This window comes from Pristis pectinata, chromosome 1 (genome assembly GCF_009764475.1).
Source record: "Pristis pectinata isolate sPriPec2 chromosome 1, sPriPec2.1.pri, whole genome shotgun sequence".
NCBI classification, from domain to species: domain Eukaryota; kingdom Metazoa; phylum Chordata; class Chondrichthyes; order Rhinopristiformes; family Pristidae; genus Pristis; species Pristis pectinata.
The window spans coordinates 23,530,298-23,552,246 of record NC_067405.1 but is presented as its reverse complement, the minus strand read 5'-3'; the positions used below and the strand labels follow the sequence as shown (position 1 = coordinate 23,552,246).

General features: G+C 38.1%; 1 protein-coding gene across 2 annotated transcripts in view; it reads left to right on the top strand.

Moving 5' to 3' along the window:
* arhgap15 (Rho GTPase activating protein 15) overlaps positions 1 to 21,949 on the top strand; it is a 593,944-nt gene that overhangs the window by 546,993 nt on the left and 25,002 nt on the right. For both annotated transcript variants that reach the window (XM_052029237.1, XM_052029228.1), the window contains exon 14: positions 6,376 to 6,481. In XM_052029237.1, the coding sequence (XP_051885197.1) occupies positions 6,376 to 6,481 (106 nt within the window). The remainder of the gene's footprint in view (positions 1 to 6,375; positions 6,482 to 21,949) is intronic.

Genomic DNA, 21,949 nt, shown 5'->3' with positions numbered 1-21,949 from the left:
CCAGGGACTTAAACATATCATCCAGGCTGATATATCAGTCTAGTTCTCAGGAAATATTGCAAGAATGCTTTTTTTCAGATAACATGTTAAACCAATTTCTTACCTTCACACACAAACAAAACAGAAAATGCTGGAAATATTCAACATGTCAAGGAGCATCAAAAGAGAATAAAGCTTTCAGGTGATTGACCTTTCAACAGAACTGGGAAAGGCAAGGTCTGTGATATGATGAAAAGTAGAACTTAAGGGGGTGAGATGCAAAATACTTAAGAAAAAACCTAAAGAAGATAAAAATCCAGAATGATTATCTTAAATTATGGAATGTTAGAGGACTTTGGAGATGCGATGGTATTACTGAAGAAAGATTTCTTGATCCTCATCACATTGATGTTTGTTGGACCTTGCTTTAGGCAAGCGAGCTGCTGTGTTTCCGACAGTACAAAAATGTGAAGCTGCGACAGTGTTTCAAAACGTCTCATTGATCTAAGGCACCTTGGTATATTATGAGGTTAGTGAAAGAAGCCATAGAAATGCAAGCTCTTTCTTCCAGATAGAGCAAACAGCACAACACAATGCTGTCCAAGTAAATTTAGCATTAGGATATTCCAGGTATAACATCTCAGTTACTGAATTCCACTCAACCATTTGAGTTCTGCTTTAGTTTGGGTGGACAAAAGTCTAATTTCTGTGAAGGTAGATAATGCCCATGAGGATTGACAGTATCAGTCCATTCCCTATGGATTTGAAACTTTAAAATTTACAATGGCTCTCCTATGCTGTCGCTAATTGTAAGTCAAGGGATATACAATTTTCATGGAAGTGGAGCATGCACCATGTAATACACGATATACATGCACCATGTAATATATGATATATTAGTCTGACACAAAGTTGGGACAACATGTAGCCAGAATTATCATTTATTTAATGATGGCATAGTCCAACTGTTATAAATGAGCAAATACTAAGATCTCTTGAAGGCTAATTGTTAAAATGCAGATTGTGAGTTTATTAGAGACAAATAGCTGGTTCTTACAATTCCAGTGTGTCAGGGAAATTTGTTCCTCCAATAAACATATATCTCAAAAATGCTGCTGTTACATATCCATTATGTATTATGATATGATCATTTTAAAACAAAATTCCAGTTTCTCAGACTGGAGGCCTGTGACTAGTGGTGTGCCTCAGGGATCTGTGCTTGGACCATTGTTGTTTGTTGTCTATATCAATGATCTAGATGATAATGTGGTAAATTGGATCAGCAAGTTTGCTGATGATACTAAGATTGGAGGCATAGTGGACAGCGAGGAAGACTTTCAAAGCTTGCAGGGGGATCTGAACCAACTGGAAGAATGGGCCAGAAAATGGCAAATGGAATTTAATGCAGACAAGTGTGAGGTGTTGCATTTTGGAAGGACAAATCAAGGTAGGACATACACAGTAAATGGTAGGGCACTGAGGAGTGCAGAGGAACAAAGGGATCTGGGAGTTCAGATACATAATTCCCTGAAAGTGAAATTGCAGGTAGACAGGGTTGTAAAGAAGGCTTTTGGCATCCTGGCATTCTTAAATCAAATTATTGAGTATAGGAGTTGGGATGTTATGGTGAGGTTGTATGAGACATTGGTGAGGCCAAATTTGGAGTATTGTGTGCAGTTCTGGTCACCTAACTATAGGAAGGATATTTGTAAGATTGGAAGAGTGCAGAGGAGATTTACTAGAGTGTTGCCGGGTCTTTAGGAGTTGAGTTACAGGGAAAGATTAAACAGGTTAGGACTTTATTCCTTGGAGCGCAGAAGAATGAGGGGAGATTTGATAGAAGTTTACAAAATTGAGGGGTATAGACAGAGTTAATGCAAGTAGGCTCTTTCCACCTAGATTAGGAGAGAGGACTTGGCTTTAGGGTGAAAGGGGAAAAGTTTAGGGGGAACATTAGGGGGAACTTCTTCACTCAAAGAGTGGTGGGAGTGTGGAATGGGCTGCCATTTGATGCAGTAAATGCGGGCTAACTCTTGAGTTTTAAGAATAAATTGGATAGATCCATGGACGGGAGAGGTCTGGAGGGTTATGGACAGGGTGCAGGTAAATGGGACCAGCGGAATACCATTTCGGCACAGACTAGAAGGGCCAAATGGCCTGTTTTCTGTGCTGTAGTGTTCTATGGTTCTATGGTTCTATGGACGGAACAACATTAATCCTTTGGAGACACAAAGCACTCCCCTTACCATTCCCACACCGACCTATCCATTCTCAATCTTCTCCACTGCCAGGGTGAGACCCAACACAAACTAGAGGGACTATACTTCATATTCTGCCTGGGTAGCCAACAACCCAAATGGTATGAACACTGAATTTTCCAATTTCAAGTAACCATTGCCTCCTGTGTGCCCACCCTACCTCTCTCCCCTTCCAATCCACCTTTGGTCCTTTCATTTTTGTCCACTTTCCCAAACCCCCCAGCCCCCCATCACCCATTTTTGTCCTGGTTCCATCTACCTACTATCCACACATTTTGCCCATTGGATTCGCCCCTCCTCCATCTGGTTCCATCTGACTACCTCCCCCCTAATAAGTCCCATTATCACCTTCCTTACTTATCAGATTCCAACACTAGTAGCCTTTTCATTACTACTTATCACCCTCCTAGCTTTATCCATCTGCTTGGCTCTGTCTGCCTTTTTTTTTCTCTGCCTTCATGTATCATCCACCTGCCTCTGTTTCCCAACTTCACCCTTTCCCCTCCCCTACCTGGCTGGCTCCATCTGCCCATCACCTTTCCTCAGTCCACTGATCTGTCTCACCATCCCCCTCTCCTCTTTATGCTGGCTATCTTCTCCCTCCACTCTCAGTCCTGATGTAGGGTTTCAACCCGAAATGTCGACAATTCCTTCCCTCCCCTGGATGCTGCTCAACCTGCTGAGTTCATCCAGCAGATCGCAACCCTAATCCTTTGTACTGTTGGGTTTAGCTTGTGTCCCATTTAGTTATCTCATCTAAGCCATGTTGAATAGAATAACGCAGATTGCTTACTCCAGATCTTCTCACATGATGGGTAAGGAACATGATATCACAGGAAATTAAATGGACATTCCTCTGTGTCTTTTTGTAGATTTCCTTAAGGGTATTGGCATGGGATTAAGCCACAAACCCATCATCTCATATGTAACAATGTCAGACAAAGAAGTTGAAGAAAGGAGGTTAGATTACGTAGGAAAATGAGATGATCTTTACCTGAATGTGCAGCTCATGTTTTTAAAAAAAAGTCTTACAACAAGCTCCCACTAACCTGAGTATGTCAGTAAAATATCAAATCATCACATTTATTCATGTAACAGCTTTCGTGTGCTTAGGTTAACATGGAATGCCAGCTCACTGGCCTGCAGAAAAAGAAAATTACTTACGTTTAAAATCCACGACATTAAAATAGGATGTTGTTTTTTCATTTGTTATTGACTTCAAAGGAGTTTATTAAAAGCCGGAAAAAAAAGGATAACGTGCTTGAAGGAAAGGATGTAGATTTAAACTGTGAAAGCTTCCTTCTCATTCTGAATAGGAAGCCCAAAGTGTTCTCCCCCTTTAACACAAACACTTCATTATATTCAGCGGTGAGCTGCTGAGGTAACATCTTTAAAAATAATGGTCTATTTACCATTAGCTGAAGTAGTTGAAAGTTTTCCAGGAAGCATGAAAATGGTGTCAGAAAAACGAGTCTCAGCAGGTTTGTGTGAAAGAACAGAGTGTTGTGACTGGGTGATTTATAACAAAAAAAGGTATCTAGAAAGCACAATTTTCTACCTAGCTGCAAACTATAATTCATACTGATCTGTTATCAAGATAAAGTACCTTCTCTGTGAATGACCTATGTGGTTAAATGATTTTGATAAATGTCAGCACATAACAGGTAACTGCATTACAAGCAGCCAGAATAAACTGGACTTACTGCAAGATGAATCGTAAATTGTTCATTTCTCCCCGCTTCCCCCATCCCCACCTATGTTTAAACTCTATGACCTTCATGTCAATGTGTACTATTGACTTCAGGTAGCGCCATGAAAAGATCAGAGGAATCCTGTTCACATCTCTCAAAATGTTGCTACTATCTACAATGAGATAAAGGTTTTCAGCTGCACACAAAAAATACATTTGGGACATTTTTTAAGTGGCTGGAAGGTGTTTACTCTTTAGCAAGGAAACTTAAGTCTGCCAATTATGTTAACACTATCCCAATTAAGCCTTCACAACGGGAAGGGGCCAAAGGTAAATGTAAAATTAAATGTGTGGGCTTGGAAATGGGAATATCTATACATTATTTTCTATACAGTTCCAATCTAACTTCCTGAGGAAAACCTAGAAACTAAGCTGGAACCCTGTTGCAGCAGGCTTTAGCATAGAACAGTGATTTGCGGCTAGTTTTGTGGAGGTGAAGGGAATCATTTATGTCCCATTCCTACTCAAACTACTGAGCAGCCAAGGACGGTAATGTCAAACAACTATTGGTAAAATATGTAGAGCGACTTACTTCATTGACAAAGAAAAGTGATGGATGAGAAAGCAATTATATATAGGATAAACAAAAAAATTGGAAAGGAGGAATCAAATTAAGAAGTGTAAAAGGCATAATGGCCATTAGAATTACATGTGTATTGTCTGAATTCTAAAATAAAATTGAATATATTGATATGTATCTCTTGCCAAATATAGTACACACCTAAGCCAATAAATTTTTGCTTATGATGTGCTAAAAAACTTCAGACACAAAACAATTTTTGGAGTGATTTTTCCAAGGGAAGAGGATTTAAGAATGGTATTGGGACCATTGACAATGTGTTCTGATGAAAACAAACCACTTTGGGGAGAGAGGAATTAGATGGCTAGATGGAAGATGATGCATTTTGGTAAGTCATATAGAGATAGGGAATATACATAAATAGTAGAGCGCTAAGGAATGCTGATGAACAGAAGGACCTTGGGGTTGAAGTCCATAGTTTCCAGAAAGTGGCAATACAGGTAGATATGGTGGGGAACAGGGCATATGGCATGCTTGCCTTTTTTGGTTTGGGCATAGAATATATAAGTTGGAATGTTATATTGCAAATTTACAAGTCACTATTTAAACTACAGTTGTAGTTCTGTTTGCCACACTATAAGGATAAGGATAGTTGCCACACTATAAGGAAAGGATGTGATTATGTTGGAGAGAGTGCTGAAGAAAACTAACCAGATGTAGCCTGGATTGAAGGACTTTTGTTATGGGGAAAGATTGGATAGGCTGGGTTTGTTTTTCCTGGAGCTAAAGAGGCTGAAGGATGATCTGATAGAGGTATATAAAAATTATAAGAGGCGTAGATAGAGTAGATAATCAGAATCCTTTTCCCATAGCATGGCTATTAAAAAACAAGTGGGCATAAGTGTGATGTGAGGGGAAGGAGTTTTAAAGGGGATCTGAAGGGAAAGATTTTTTTTATTTTTTTACACGCACACAGTGGTTGGAACTTGCTGCCAAAGGAGGAGGTGGTGTCAGATATAATCACTTAGCTTAAGGGACATTTAGACAGGCACTTAAATAAGCAAGGTATGGAAGGATATGGACCTAGTGTGGGCAAATGGGACTGTGTAGATGGTCAGTCAGCATGGAAGTGGTGGCCCACAGTGCTGTACAACTCTATGACTTACCAATGGCTCAGTGTGAAATAGGCATAAATCATGCAAATTTCCTCAGCAAACAAAAATGTGCTACAATGTTCTTGCAGCTTAATAATGACAAAAATATTCCAGGAAATTCCAGGCCTATCAGATAAATTTAAAGCATGTGTATCTAATTCTGTTTTAATTCCAGCATGAAATAAGCAGTTTAACCTCTTTAAATTAACGAAACTTGGTGCTGGTACATTTGGCCAATATATAATAATGCTATTGAGAGTAATTTCTACCATACAACTCTTCAAGATTAAGAGCTGTGATTAACAGGTTAACATCTTATGATATCTTGTATCTGATAAACCAATTAAAATGAATTATCTCTGCTGACCATGAACTCAGAACCTCTGCAGTTTAGATTTTTCTTTTATGTTGATGTATTACAATGGACTTACTGTTTTGATTTTAAAGATTCAGAAACAGAACTGTAGAAAACTCAGATGGCAATCTGGGTCATGCCTGCCTTCCATCACTGTCATGGATCTCTTGTATTAAGTGAAAAATTGTTTAGTTAAAAGAACTAAAAATGCATTCAGTTTCTTTCTTATTGTAGTTTCTTTACTCAGCTGTCACTGCCGCATATGTATCAGAATGCAATAAATGTGTCACAAGGAACCAGCTGAGGAAAGATAATAGTATTCAACTAGTGTCCTAACTGTGGTCATTTTCATCCAACAGAAAATCAGGATTACAGTCAACGTGTTCAGTGTGTTGCAAGACTGGTGAAGAAACTTCCTAAACCTAACCACGATACCTTGAGAGTTCTCATTACGCATTTGCAAAAGTAAGCACTAAAAGACATTTCTTTATTTATTTTAACATGCAGTATTCCTTCAATGTTTCCAATTCCCTTTGCAAGAAGTACAAAATTCAGGTCTTTTATGGTTCTTAGAACTACAGCAGGGAGGTTTCATCTGATCATTAATGCTTTAGCAATATGTTAATGCAAAATGCATTGTGGAGAGATTAAATGTAGAAAAATACTCCTGTAGAATTATGATGCTTTTAAAAGAGGGATTCTATACTCTAGTCCCTGAAAACTAATACAGCTACCAATTTTTCAGGAAGGCAATCAGAAACATTTTTTATGATGACCTACAAGAAGGAATAAATTTACTTATGTGGTACCTTTCATATTCAAAATGTCTTCACTTAAAACCTCTAATAGTGAAGATATAAATGCAACAACCAAATTGTGTGCAGCAAGATCCCAGAAAAAGCACAGAGGTAAATAATTAGATTATTTTGCTGATTCAATGAAGCTTCAATAATCTGGCATCTGATTGTTAGGGAATCCTGATGGTCCTAGCCTACTCATTAAACCAGATTATGAGCCAAAGGCCCAGAATGCAAGCAGTGTGTCAGGCCAGAGCCGGGGGTCCAGAGTATGGCTAAGGCTTTGGTCTGAACTGTGGGCCACAGTACAACAGGAGCTAGGGTTGGGGTCCTGAATACCAAGGGTCAGAAAGGTGGGTGGGTTTTTTTAAGATGGAGCTTAGGTCCGGAGAGCTTGTATATTTCCTGCTCTCTTTAAACTCATTGGGTTCACTGAAAAAATTATTATACTATTGTGTAACATGTAAACAAAAGAGAAATACAAGTGCATTTGAGTATTAATAGCATCAAATAGTTCAGAAAATCTGATAGCCCACCACAATCAAAGTCCCAAGGGTGCCGGATTATCAAAGTTTTACTGAAGTGATTAAAGGATAAAATTTGCACAAGAGTTCAAGAGAATTTCCTTGTTCTTCTTTACATTATAACTCGAGATATGATGAAATAGAGAGGACCTACATCCAGAGTCTTATTCAGCCAAAAATAAGGATTAGTTTTGTCAAATCCTCCACTAAGACGAAAGATAAGGCTGCTAGATCTTGTAGCCTACTACAAGACTTCTTTTCAATTTTCATTTTTTACCAAAAATAATAATTTAGAACAGTTGTTAACTTGGAATATAGATCTCCATTTTCAAATTGGCAAATTTACATTGCCCCTCCCACACTCAGCTGATTATCCTGCTGAGATCTGGATTCAGCTGTGTTGTTAAAAGTTTTGGATTCAACATATAGTGTTGCCCGGTGGAACAGTTCACACAAAAAAGAAATGCATTATTACATCAACATCCAAGGCATACATTCCAAATGCAGTAACTGGTAAGGATCCTGTTAACATCAGCAGTTTTAGAGTATTCTCAGGGTAAGCATTTAGTTTCAGTTGCTTAATTTCTTCCTGAGGACTTCACTATTTTGATAAGAAATGCTGAAGCAAAAGTGATAAGCAATAAGCAGAGAGTGACAAATAACTATGTATCATAGTAACATTCAAAAACAATCACTTTGAATTAATACTGCTTAAAATAATTTGTAGCCTGCCCAAACATGGGACATTTTTCTTATTTGTTCTCACTGCTAAATTGATTGTTACTTGATCCTGAAAACTTTGATCTACTCCTTCAATGAATCCCCAAAGCTAATGTTTGCTGAATTCTCATCTTTTGCATGTTGAAGAGGTTTTGAAGTGAGTTGGAGTTTCATTGGTCATTTACTGAATGGTATGAACTCCAATATCTTACTGGATTGGCAATCAAATCATAACAAATGAATGTGCAGAGCTAGATAAAAACAGCGGGCAACAAAAAAAAATGAGCAATAGCTGATCAGAACAGAAACAGCAAAGTGCTGAATTGTATCTGAAACTGCAAGAAACTACTAGGACTTTTTTGAGATGGTGGCAGATATGATAAGATGATAGGTAAAGGTGCTAGTGTGTACTGTTGAGACACAGAGACTAGATAAGTGCAGGTTAGCTGAGGCAGCTCTTGGATTGCTGCAATTAGACTAGGTTTTCCAAGGGTGATGTATGGAACCAGCAGATAGCGAAAAATATTTATGAATATCAAGCAAGAAATTGTGGTCAAATAACCCTATAATGACTGTTGTCCTGACACGCTGTACACTCAGTTAGCTGTTATCATTAATGTAAACATGTCTTGAGATGCAGAGTAGAGAAAATGAAAATAGCATAAAGGCAGAAGGAAAGAAGACAAGTGAAATGAAATTTCTATTAAATGTTTTTTTATATAATAAATACTGGCAAGTATGAGCATAGTCTTGATTTGCCATCATTATCAAGAGAAAGGAAACTCACCGATGAAACATATGAATAAGTAGGCACCTGAATGTACAAACAGAAATATGTAATAGTACATTGGCAGTGGTATTAGATATGAAGGCATAATTTTAGTTCATTCTACCAATTCACTACTGTGTGATTTACACTATAGCACAAAGTCTGAATTATCTGAAAGGAGTTAAGACCAAGAGCAGCTATCAGGTGAAGCAGCATTAAAGATCAAGGATGATCAAATCCCTGTAGTTGTAGGAATGATTCATTTTGAATGAGAATACTTCACCCTTATTTTAATTATACATTCCTTTCTCTCAAATTATGACAAAATTTAACATTAAAACAGAAAATGCTCCAATTATTCAGCAGATCATCAGCCTTGATCCAAACTTGAAATAATGGGCTTTTTTTTTCCAACCCGATACTACCATCAGTGCTAGGATCTATACAGATTTTATTGTTCAAAACTGTGCTGCCAGATACTGCTGTGGACTTTTCATGGGGTCCCACTGGGCAGTATTTACTTTCAATGGCTTCCCAACTCATGAACAGTACAATCAAACAGTACTTACTCTCCAATAACCTACTCACAGATGCCCAGTTTAGGTGTTGCCAGGACCACATGACTCCAGATCTTGGTCCAAACTTGGTCCAAAGAGCTGAATTCTAGAGGTGAGCTGAGAGTTACTGCCCTTGACATCAAGGCAGTATTTGACTATATGTAGCATCAAAGCACTCTGGCCAACGGACATCAAAGAACAAACACTCCAGTGGTTGGAGTCATTCCTCACATAAAAGAAAATGGCTTTGCTTGCCGGATGTCAATCATTCCAGCACCAGCATATCACTGTAAGAGCTTCTCAAGGCAGTGTCTTAGGCCTAACTGTCTTCAGTTGCTTCATCATTGACCTCCTTCCATCATAACACCAGAAGTGAGGATATTCACCAACGATTGCACAATATTCATTTCCATTCCCAACTCTTCAGTAAATGAAACAGCCCTGGCCTGCAGTTAGTATGTCCCAAACAATATTTAGGCATGAGCGGAGAAGCAGCAAGTAACAGTTGCTTCAAGAAAGTGCTGTGTAACGACTATCTCCAACAAGAGAGATTATAACCCCTTACATTTAATAACATTATCATCACTAAGTCTCCACCATCAATATCCTGTGGTCATCGCTGACCAGAAACTCATCTGAACAAGCCACACAAATACAAGCCCAGGTTAGAGGCCAGGAATGCAGTGGTGAGTGATTCAATTCCTGACACTCCAAGGCACAAGTCATGAGCGTGATGGATTTTTCCACTTGCCTGGAGGAACACGGCCCCGACAACAGGCTCAGCACTATCCAGGATAAGTAGCTCACTTGACAGACACCCCCATCAGCCACCCTAAACATTCCTTCCTTCCACCACTGTGGTGGGTACCATCTATAAAATACACTACAGTTACTTTCCTAGGTTATTCCAACAGTGATTCCCAAACCCAGTACCTCTACCATCAAGAATGCAAAAGCGGCAGGTGTACAGGAATACCACCACATGCAGTTTACCCTCCAAGTCGCACCTTACTTTAACTTGGAAATACATTGTTGGTCCTTCATCATCACTGCATTTAAATCCTGGGATTCCCTAATCAACAGTTGTGTAGAAATACCTTCACCAGAAGGATGGCAACAGTTTAAGGTGGTCGCTCATCACTACCTTCTCAAGGATGCTGGCCTAGTTGTTTCTAAATAAATTGGTAAATTGGTTTATTATTGTCACATGTACTGAGCTACAGTGAAAAACTTGTCTTGCATACAGTTCACACAGATCAATTCATTACACAATGCATTGAGGTAGTACAAGGTAAAACAATAACAGAATGCAGAATAAAGTATTACAGATACAGAGAAAATGCAGTGCAAGTAGACAATAAGGTGCAAAGTAAATTGTGAGGTCAAGAGTCCATCTTATTGTACTAGGGAACCATTCAATTGTCTTATAACAGTGGAATAGAAGCTGTCCTTGAGCCTTGTGCTACATGCTTTCAGGCTTTTATATCTTCTGCCCGATGGGAGGGGGGATGAACAGAGAATGTCCAGGATGGGTGGAGTCTTAAATAATGTTGGCTGCTTTACCAAGGCAGTGAGAAATGTAGACAGAGTCCATGGAGGGGAGGCTGGTTTCCATGATGTGCTGAGCTGGGTCCACAATTCTCTGCAGTTCCTTGCAGTCACAGGCAGAGCAGTTGCCATATCAAGCTGTGATGCATCCAGATCGGATGCTTTCTATAGTGCATTGATAAAAATTGGTGAGGGTCAAAGGGGACATGCCAAATTTCTTTAGCCTCCTAAGGAAGTAGTGGTGCTGGTGAGCTTTCTTGGCCACGATGTCAACCTGGTTGGACCAGGACAGGCAATTGGTGATGTTCACTCCTGGGATCTTGAAGCTCTCAACCCTCTCGAACTCAGCACCATTGATGCAAACAGGAGCATGTGCACCACCCCGCTACCTGACGTCAATAACCAGCTCTATTGTTTTGCTGACATTGAGGGAGTGTTGTTGTAATGACACAATGTCTCTGGGCTCTCGATCTCTTTCTTGTACTCTGACTCATCATTATTTGAGATACAGCCTACTGCGGTAGTACCATCTGCAAACTTGTAGATGGAGTTGGAGCAAAATCCTGCCACACAGTCATGAGTGTATAGGGAGTAGAGTAGGGGGCTGAGGACGCAGTCTTATGGGGCACCAATGTTGAGAATAATCATGGTGGAGGTGTCGCTGCCTATACTTACTGATTCTTGATGCCTTGATCCCAAAAATGAATTAAAAAAAGACGGGGAAATCTGTATGCTGAGCTTTCTTTCAGGCTTAATTGAAAGAAATTGGCAGTTGGGAGAAAGATCAGTGGAACTTTTCTTTATTTAAATTGTGTCTCTATTTGTCTGTATAAAACACTCATTCAGCAACTGTGGCAGTGTTAACAGCGTGTCCACTGGTGGGGCTTCACCAGTTGTAAAAGCCAAGGCAGAGAAAGACCCTATGCTACTGTGCCAAGTTGAAGCATTGGGAGCCAGACTTCCAGCAGGAGAATGCATCCAGGGACATGTCAGAAGAAGCAGAATGGTGCAGGGTTAAGCAGCCAGTGATCTCAGGGCAAAGGAAGTTCTGCTCCACTTATCTAGTTCCTCTCTCCACAGATACAGCTTGATCTTTTGAGTAGTTCCAAAATTTGCTGGTAGTATTTCAAATTCCCAACATCCACAGTATTAGGCCTTTGTACTTATGATAGAAATTACCTGTATAAACTGGATACAATGTAACGACATTTCCTGCCAGTGGTGACACTCCATGGCAAGCATACAAAGGGAATTTCTATTATAAACTTGAATACAGGAATTCGTAATGGGAAAAGCTGATGTCATGACTGTACACACGTTAAAATGTTACTTGCCCAGCTTCCCATGGTGTGGATAGCTACTCAAGACCAAGTAAAGCCATGAGGTGAAGCAGGTTTAGAGGAAGGATTGGAATATTTAGACTATCTGGAGATCCATGTCAGTCCTAAAGTTAGAGTATTACATTCTTATTGTTATATTATTATTTACACAATATTGAAAAATTCTTTGTAAATATTCACGGCTGCACTCTTCAAACTTACTTCTGTAGCATCGCCTCAGGAGTCAATGTTGTCTGACAATTTTACCTCAGTAATTTCCATTCTAAGTATAAGGTCATCAATATGAGAAAAGTTGTCGACAGATTTTTCTATATCATAGATCATATATAAAAGGTTGGTAAATGAAAGTCAATTTAATTTGATTAGCATAAACTGAACTCTAATACTTTGGCCAGATTGAGCAATGTTTCAAACTGTAATGTATTATTTTTACACTTTTAACAGAAGGAAAAATATGTTGAGCAGTACAAACTTTGAAATTTTCTAAACTAGTCCAGAAAATATAAAACAAATTAACTGCACGTAGAAGTATAGACCATTGCCTGAGAGATGCATCAACACAGATATACTGCCTATGCATTTAATAGTATTTCCTGATAATCTTGGAAAGCCATCAAGCTGATCTTATCAAGCAGTTTACCTAGCAATATCTGGACTTTGTATAATTTCCTTTTCTGATAAAGCTGTTTGACATAATTGTCCAACCCAGAATGTAGGTGGGGAGAGTACAGGTTAAATGACCTTGAAGGTTGAAAGCAGTTAAACAACATCGTAACCATTTCAACGCCCATTTCCTTTAATAATCCTTTAGCACATGGGAAAAAAACTGTCAGAGATATGCAAGGTTATTATTGAGATGAAGATTTAGATCTATCTTCTATGCAAAACAACCAAATAGACAACTCAGCTTCTACCTTTCCCATCCATTCATTTACATTACCATAACTGCCACTCATTATTTTATCGTGTAGCCGGTGTACAATTGCTCAATTTTTTTTTTGTAGAACTACTTGGGCCCTCTTCCATGTGTCATGAATTAACTGCATTACCAGTGTGTGCCTGAAGCAAGCGAGCCGTGGATTGATTCATTTCCTCAGTAAAATCCTGGTTGGGGGATAGGGGTCATGAGAATGAAGGAAGAGAATGTGTTAAATTGAGATTGAGAAGTGGGGAGTAATAGTTATAACTTTTAGAGTCAGGAGAAAGGAAAAGATATTATACTTTTGAAATATGTTTCCTGAATATTCGTCTCTGGTGGGTTTTTCTGAACACATTACATTGTTGCATCACATGCACATGTAGACAGAAGTATTCAGCACGTTTACTTCTACTGATCAGGGATACGTTTCTTTTTTTTAGTTGATGGTTGTAGGTCCTGATGCCCACCATTACCCCTCTCCTTGTCAACAACAGGCTTTATAAGCGGGTCCTAGAAGAGGGGATCGGCTCCTAATTAATATTTAAGAATGGATTTTACAGTCAGTGGTAGAGGGACAAAATCAAATTGCTGACTTTGAAGAAAACTCCCCACAACAATGAGCTTGCTAGTTTCAGGGCATGAACTTCTTCTTTCCCCACACTAGTTGCTGACAGGCATCAGTTCAAAGGGAACTTTGACATCCAGTAACTGTGATGTCTTCAATGTTGCAAGACACCCATTGAAATTAAAGGTTTCTAACATTTACTTTTATTTAACTTTTAAACTGTGCATTGTAGATGGTGAAATATCATAATCTTCCTTAAAAAATAAAAAAAATATTTTATTATTCAAATTCATTACGTTTTAATATATTTTCCAGGAAAATTTCATTCCTCATGTATAAAATTAGATATTTAGTGTCAGATAGTTTGCTGATCTATAATTATGGTTTAGTATGGTACTAAAAATTTACATACACCATGCATCAATGTGTAAAATTTTCAAGGATTTTTACTATGAAAAAAGATTGTGGGAATCTGAAGTTTTAATCAGTTCATTGATACAGGGAGATTGCACTTCAAATCAGTGCACACTGCAGAGGAGCAGAGGGTAATTCATGACAACTTATCGATTTCCATCTTTAAATCCACATTTAAGTTCTGCAGAAATTAGTGTTCGTTTTACCAATGTATTGACAATAGTGAATATTGACAACATCACAGCAATTATATCCAGGAAACCTAGGCCATTAAAGTTGCCTAATACTCAGACAACTTGAAAACAAAAATGTCACTCCATAAAGTTAGCAGCAAGTGGAACTTCTGTTAACATTGAGCACGTGTTGCTAAACTGAAATATTTAGCATTTATCTTATCTCCAGAGCAGGCACAGTGCATATAATTTAACCTGAAAATGTAATTGAGGGCCACGACAGATAGACATTTTGATGAAGAACTCATTAGTTTGTAAAAAAAAAGGAGGGGAGACACCCCATTCAACAGCTCTGTGACTGCTAAGAGCATACATTTCAAAATATGTTCTTTTAAAGGAAGCTCTTCCAATGCAGCCAGGGGTACCGTGTGCTTTCCTTACTCCACAGAAATCATGGCAGCTGGACCCTCCCCATTATGAACTGTGATCCACTTACCGAAAGTTACCAGGGAACCTTATCCATTGACTTAGAATTAGTCTTTCGGCAGGCAAATGACCCTTTGAAGGCACAACACAGAAGTATATTAATGAAGTCAATTTCCATCCATCTTCAAGTGTCATAGAACACAGAACAGTATAACACAGGAACAGGCCCTTCGGCCCACAATGTTGTGCCAATCTAATTAAGCTAATGGTGCCTAATTAAACTTATCCCTTCTACCTGCACAAGGTCCATATCCCTCCATTCTCTGCATATTCTATGTGAACCTCTTAAACACCTCCATCGTATCTGCCTTCAGCGCCACCCCTGGCAGTGCATTCCGGGTATCCACCACTCACTGTGTTTAAAAAAAACTAGCCCACTCATTTCCTTTGAACTTAACCTCTCTCACCTTAATATCTGCCCTCTAGTATTAGACATTTTGACCTTGGGAAAAAGGTACCAGCTGTCTACTCTGTCTATGCCTCTCATAATTTTATAAACTTCTATCAGGTCTCCCCTTAGCATCCCCTCAGTGTCCTGGTTTGGATTCAAGTTGAGTACTCCAGTGCTTCCCAATCATCTTTACCGAGTAGCCACATGCTTAGATTAATTGTCTTATAATTACAATACAAACTAGTGGTTTGATTATTTTGATTTATGTCATGGAATTATCCATGTTGAATCACCACTTGCTAATCATCCACCTTGCTTCGGGTGAAGGTCTGGTGGATAACTGAGTAGCCAAATAGTTGGCTCCAGAGAATACAAAGAATGCACACCATCCCCATTAAAGCCCAAAAGTCATGTGTCTGAATATCCAATTGTTGTTAGTGTAGAATCATTACTTTCTGAGACGGTGTCATCTACCACTTTCTTTGAGTTATGTAATAAGAGAATTTTACTAACAGAGGCCCCTATTCTATTATAAGCCTTTGTTGGAGGACATGAATATTTCCAATTTGTGTGATTAGCCGTGGAGCATTCTACAATGAGGGAGCATCCCTCCTTCATTTCCTTTGTCAATTGAGCTGAAGTTGGCCATGACAATCTCAAAACTTCGGTTCTCAATAGCTCCATTGCAGCAAAGAGAATTTTCAATACAAAACGATTGAAATTATGAGGTGACATTCCCCCTCAACCTCAATGTCACCAGTCACTTTTCCTCATGCCCCAATCACATGAATTTTGGAGGAATAAAAATGAAATTTTAATTGAGACAATCTCTATAGCTGGGCCAATGTATATGTTGTACATGACAATGCCATTGGCAAAAAGGAGCTTCCCTTATGGTTGTGGCAGACAATCTGTTGATATAATGAAAAATCAGTTGGTGAATATGAAGTAGTGGAACCATTTTAATTTCAAAATGTAATATTAGATATGCTTTTCAATCATTATTTAATTATTTTACCTAATAAATCGTGGGAGCTTTAAAGATTTAGTTTTCTTTACATGATAAGAAATTGATTACAAAATGGAAGAGTATTGGAATGAACCCAAAAGTGACTCAAAATAAGTGAACATAAAATGCAATGACATCAGTGAAAATAGCTTTTGTGTTGAAAACCTTCACTAACCAGAAATACCATGAGAAACATGCTCCTAAGCAGTGAGACAGCTGATAATCATTATTTACCTGCTTTAGCCACCATCTTTATCTAGAGTTGCACTGATCATCATAGAGTTTAATTTGCTCTCAACTTAGTGGCTTCACATTACCTTTAAGATAAAAATAGACTATCTGAGACAACATAGTATTTATAACAAGTCTTTGGCTTTATAAGGACAGATAGATGTCTGCCCCAAATGCCCCGGGATACTTTTTTTTGGGAGTTTCTCCAGTATCGTGGGTGTCACACCCATACCTACTGATGTGGTTCAACTTTATCCTGGAAAGGCATGAAATTAAGCAATTCTGGATTGTGTACATGGATACTTTTGATCTAAATTGCATTGAAAACCACTCCCAAATTAAAAGCATCTGTAAAAATGTGAAATGTTTGTTTCCTATGTCTGGTAGAAATAGGACCAACTCTTACAGGCACATGTTCACGTGAAAAGAAAGACCACATTTAGAAAGAACTCCAGGGATATTCCTTTTACAATTTTTACAATTAGAGAAGTTTTAACCTAATTCATGGACATTTTTTAGTCATTTTAATGTTCTTAATGAAGAATCATTTTGAATCTGCTATCATATTCTCAAGAAACAATATTCGCACTAAGATTAATGAAGCATCTTGTGACTGTAGTATAATCAAAGCCATTTGAGAGATTGCACAATTAAATGTGATGTAATTCTTTTTCAACATGAATACATATGGCAGTGCCAGTTTATTTCATGTGATGTGGGAAATGAGAAAATGTAGTTGAGTAGTCCTTGAACAACCCTGATATTTAATTGGTTTGAGGCAGAAGGTGACTTCTACAAGGTTTTCTATACTGTGTACTGTGTAGACTTTGTAAAAGTGCCTACTTTAAGTAAACATTGAATGAACACTAAATACATGCTTACAAGTTTGCATTGTCCATTGTTTGGTGTTCATGGTATTCAGATCGTCAGGAGATGCTGGAGGCAGTGAAGAGGGTGAGAGAGATATTCTGTGGAAAAAAAATCCTGTGTCAGAGTGATCTCAAATCTATCTACTGACCTTCAACATAGATGCTGTACTTATGACCCTAATGAGATGTGCCCAAGGGCAAAAAAGCATCAGTAACCAACTGCTATATCCTGTTGTATTATGGTTTAAATTAGATAGTAATTAATTACTCACAGAATCTTCAATGCTGCCTGTTAACATATTGGATTGTTGCCCATTTTTGTTGGCTTCCACACCATCTCAGTGCCCTTTGTTGGGCCATTATTTTTACTGTATTGCCCCCCATAATAGTTAATATCTATCTTGAATCACATTATGGCTTTCATGTTTGTCTTTCTTAACAATTGTCAATCTTGATTAATGAACCTTCATTAACAAACATCCTGCTTTCTGGTTTCCACCTACAATTGCCGCTGACGCATGGAATCAATTAGTCTGTACAATGTGATTTATTCTGCTAAGATCTTGGGAGCAGGTCAGAGTTCGTTGATGCTAATTGTAACAGTTGTGTTTTCATACTAGTAGTAGTGCCTTGTCTTTTGTGGATTGGTGGATTTTTAAGTAATTTTTATTTCACCTTTCACAACTTCAGGATGTTCCAAAGCACCTCACAGCCAATTTTTGAAGAATAATGAATTTTGTAACCTAGGAAAGCATAGCAGCCAACTTTGTACACCGCAATGCCTCACAAAGAACAATGAATTAAATGACTCTGTAATCAGTTTACTTTGTCACATTGGTTGAGACACAAATACTGGCCCGGACAACCTTCTTGTTCTGGTTTGAGTAGTAGCATGGGATCTTGTACATTGAACTGAGAGAAGGTAGGCAGTGTCTTGATTTAAAAATGCTTCAGAAAGATGGTGCAGCATTTCCTCATTAACTCCACTAAACTGTCAGCCAGTATTACATGCTCAGTTCTCTGGAGTAGAGGTTTAAAACACAACCTCATGACTCAGAGGCAAAACTGCTACCATTGAGCCAAAGCTGACAGCTTGTTAGATTGCTTTCTAGTTGAATTTAATTGCAATCTCCAAAGGAAAGACTAGCAATACTTCCACAATGCTTTTTGTGTTCAGAATCATAGTAATTATCAAAATGTTAAGTATTGTCAGTTTTATCTGCTCTGCTCAGAGATGTGACCTGTAACACTATCTGTCAATAATGGGCGTAACTTTATGACTCCGGGCCACCAGTGAGGAACTTGGCCACCAGCAGTGCAAATTAAAAATCTGAATGACTTTCCGACCATTGGTTGGAAAATGGTGGTCTGTGAATTGCTCAGTTTCTGATTCGTGCTGCCAGCAGGTGAGGGTGTGTGTCAGCAGCATGTACTTGTAAATCTACCCCTGATGTATAATTAAGAACTGCTGAAAATAAATGAAGCTGCAATACAGCCCATTAATGCCTCCTTTCTTGGCACCTAATGAAGAATGACATTGGCAGTTCATTGGACCACACAAGATACTCCAGCTAATGCCAACTACCAGGCTGCACAAATTTATCATCATCTCATTCTTTTTTTTATTCATTGCCCTGTATATAAAATTACAATTTCTAATTAGTTTTTACATGGCATTTTTTCACTAACAATTATGTTTTTAAAGATTTGTACATTTGCACCACAGATTTTTTCCAAGTATAAATCTCCATCGAGAAACGAGGGCCATTGTTAACAAAGTTAATGGGGCAGTGGTAGTGTTAAAGTCCCTGTGCATCAGTTGCTTTCTCATTATGGCCAAAATATTGTATTTGCTTTAGTTTTTCTGCAGAATTCAGGTGGAAATATTATTGCCACATGTAAATCAAACCCAAGTAATATACTTGTGCAAGACAATAATCACTACCTACAGAAGACAGTGTAACCATATTTCTTTGATATTTATTGCTTAATCATCCTTAGCTACTTAGAAACTTAATTGAATCAACCACCTATGAAAGCTACTATAGCAGGATAGATGCTGTGTATAGCGATACCGAGCTGAGAGACCAAAAGCCCTTCCATTATCTCCCAGACATTCAGTCTGAAGCATGATGGAATACTTCCCATTAGCCTGAATAGGTAGAGCTGCAAGATAACGCAAGGTATTTATCATACCATAGATAAAATATTTGATACCCATCCACAGACTTTAACATACAATCATTCTAACAATAGTGCAACATGGTTGCAAGACAAGAATAGGGATATTGCGTATAAGCAAACATATCCACTTCCAAATTGGCCTTCAGGTTACGTGCAATTCTAACTTGGACAGATGTTGTTCCTTTAATGAAGCAAGGTCAAAACCCAAATCCCCCAAACAAACAGCACTATAGAGATACTTTGGTAACAAAAATCTGAAAGGGAAGGAGCACCACCATTTTTCCCAGAACAGTGAAAATAAATGGGCTATCACTGGGGATTTGCTTATACAATGTCCATGGAGCCACATCTTAGGCTAATCTTTGCAAATTACAAATGAGATGTCATATTCATTTGAGTCCAACATGGAGTTGTTGTTCACTACATCTAGGTACAGAATAACCAATTGGATTGACTTAATGTGTCTCTCAATAGCAGAAAATTCAGAAGACAGACCAATGTATCTCTGTGATTCAAAGTAATAAGGGGAAAAAAAGTCATTCTCTGTCTTTTCTTCTTGTTACATTTTAGAAGTAAGCTTAGATCGGAAAATCTGACTCACCTTAACCACAGAACAGGTCAGAACCAAAATGCTAAGCAGAAAATATGAGATAATGTGACATATTATTATTATTATTATTATCATTATTATTCATGAGCTGAAGTTAAGTGAAGTGGTTCTTGATTATAACTGTCCTTTTGTATAATCAAGAGCCATTTATAAAATAAACCTGCTTAATGACTTGTATCTGGCCTTGACTCACTCAAGTCTTTTCAATCTGGCTACTGGCAGATTGGCTAGGTGTGCTTAATGTCAGATGTGACACTTAGAACGTCTAATTTAGACCACAAGGGGGTAGTCTTGCTATGCCCTCGGGTCATGCATTTGTCCAAATAGTCATTGGACTATAAGGTCCTTAATGCATCACACTATGTGGTCAGATCCTCCTGAATGCAAAAGAGTATTGAAAGTAAATGCAAAATTTCATATGAAATAATATCACAATGCATTTGTAATGTTTAATCCTGGACAACAAAACAATACTAGATCTCCCCCAGATAATAAATAATTCAGAAACTATTTTGCAACCTGGTTGCAGAGGCAAAGGATGTATTGGCTTTGATCTTCCCGAACTTCCTAGATTCTAGAATGGCTCCCTTGATTTGGAAGGCATCTAACAATCATTCAGTAGAAGAAGGAGAGATAAATACAAGTTTTTTATATTCTTGGCCTGATATCTGTGAGAGAAAAAAAAGTCAGAATTATTCATTAGGTGCATGTACAAAATCATAATATGATTAAGGAGAGGTACCAATGTTTTGTAAAAGGAAAACAATATCTTATGGGTCTTTGACATGTTCTTGATGGTGAAGCTGGCAGGGTTGATAAGGGAGAACTAGTGGATGTGGTATATTTGGATTTTCAGAAAGCATTTGATAAAATACCACACAGATTGTTTTGCAATACTGGGTTCATAGAATTGTTGATAATATTAACATAGATTAACAATGCATTGCTGGACAATAACTAGGAGTTAGTGGGTTATTGTCAAAATGGCATATGTAACCAGATGCAAGGATTAGGGCTTTAACCTCAGAAAAAGTCCAATCAATATCAATGTCTCGGATGAGGGAACTGCGCATAATATATTCAAATATGCCAATGATTAGAAATAGTAAGCTGTGAGAGGGAAAAAGGGAGGCTGAAGAGCAATACAGACTAATTGTGTGACTAACCTGGAAGGTGCAAGATGGGGTATAATGTAGGAAATATGAAATTATCCACTTCTGTTGGAAGACTGGAAAAGCAAAATAATTTTAAAAGGAGATATATCGAGAAATGTTGGGCTTCAGAAAAGAAACATTATACTAAAATCACAGAAATCTAAAGTGAAGATACAGCAAGAAATTAGAAAGGGAAATGGTAAATTAGGTTTAATTAGAATAGGGTTCAGTATAAATGTAAAGTAGTACTTAATGCATTATCTTTGTTAGCCAATAAATCTCAACGTAAAGGGCATCAGTTAGATCCACATGTCATCTGTGGACAGATAATCACGATGCTGTGTACAATGCAGCTGCTAATTGAGTCTTGTGCAGAATTTACAGCTGGTCCACATCAAAAGACTGCATGTGGATGGTGCAAATGTGATTACACTGCTTTTCCTGCAAAGTAAAAATGTATACTGCTGTTCTTAATCTGTGCGGGAATCAAAATGATTCAGATCAGACTCATCAAAACAGCCTGATTCAACTAACCACTGGACTTCCACCCCCATGTTCAATATAGCACATACAGCAAACTCTAATGTTATAGCTTGTGACACATCTTCCGCTTTTGATGGCAAGGTACTCAGTAAGCAATGAAATATTCAGTAAGAGAACAAATTGCCATTGG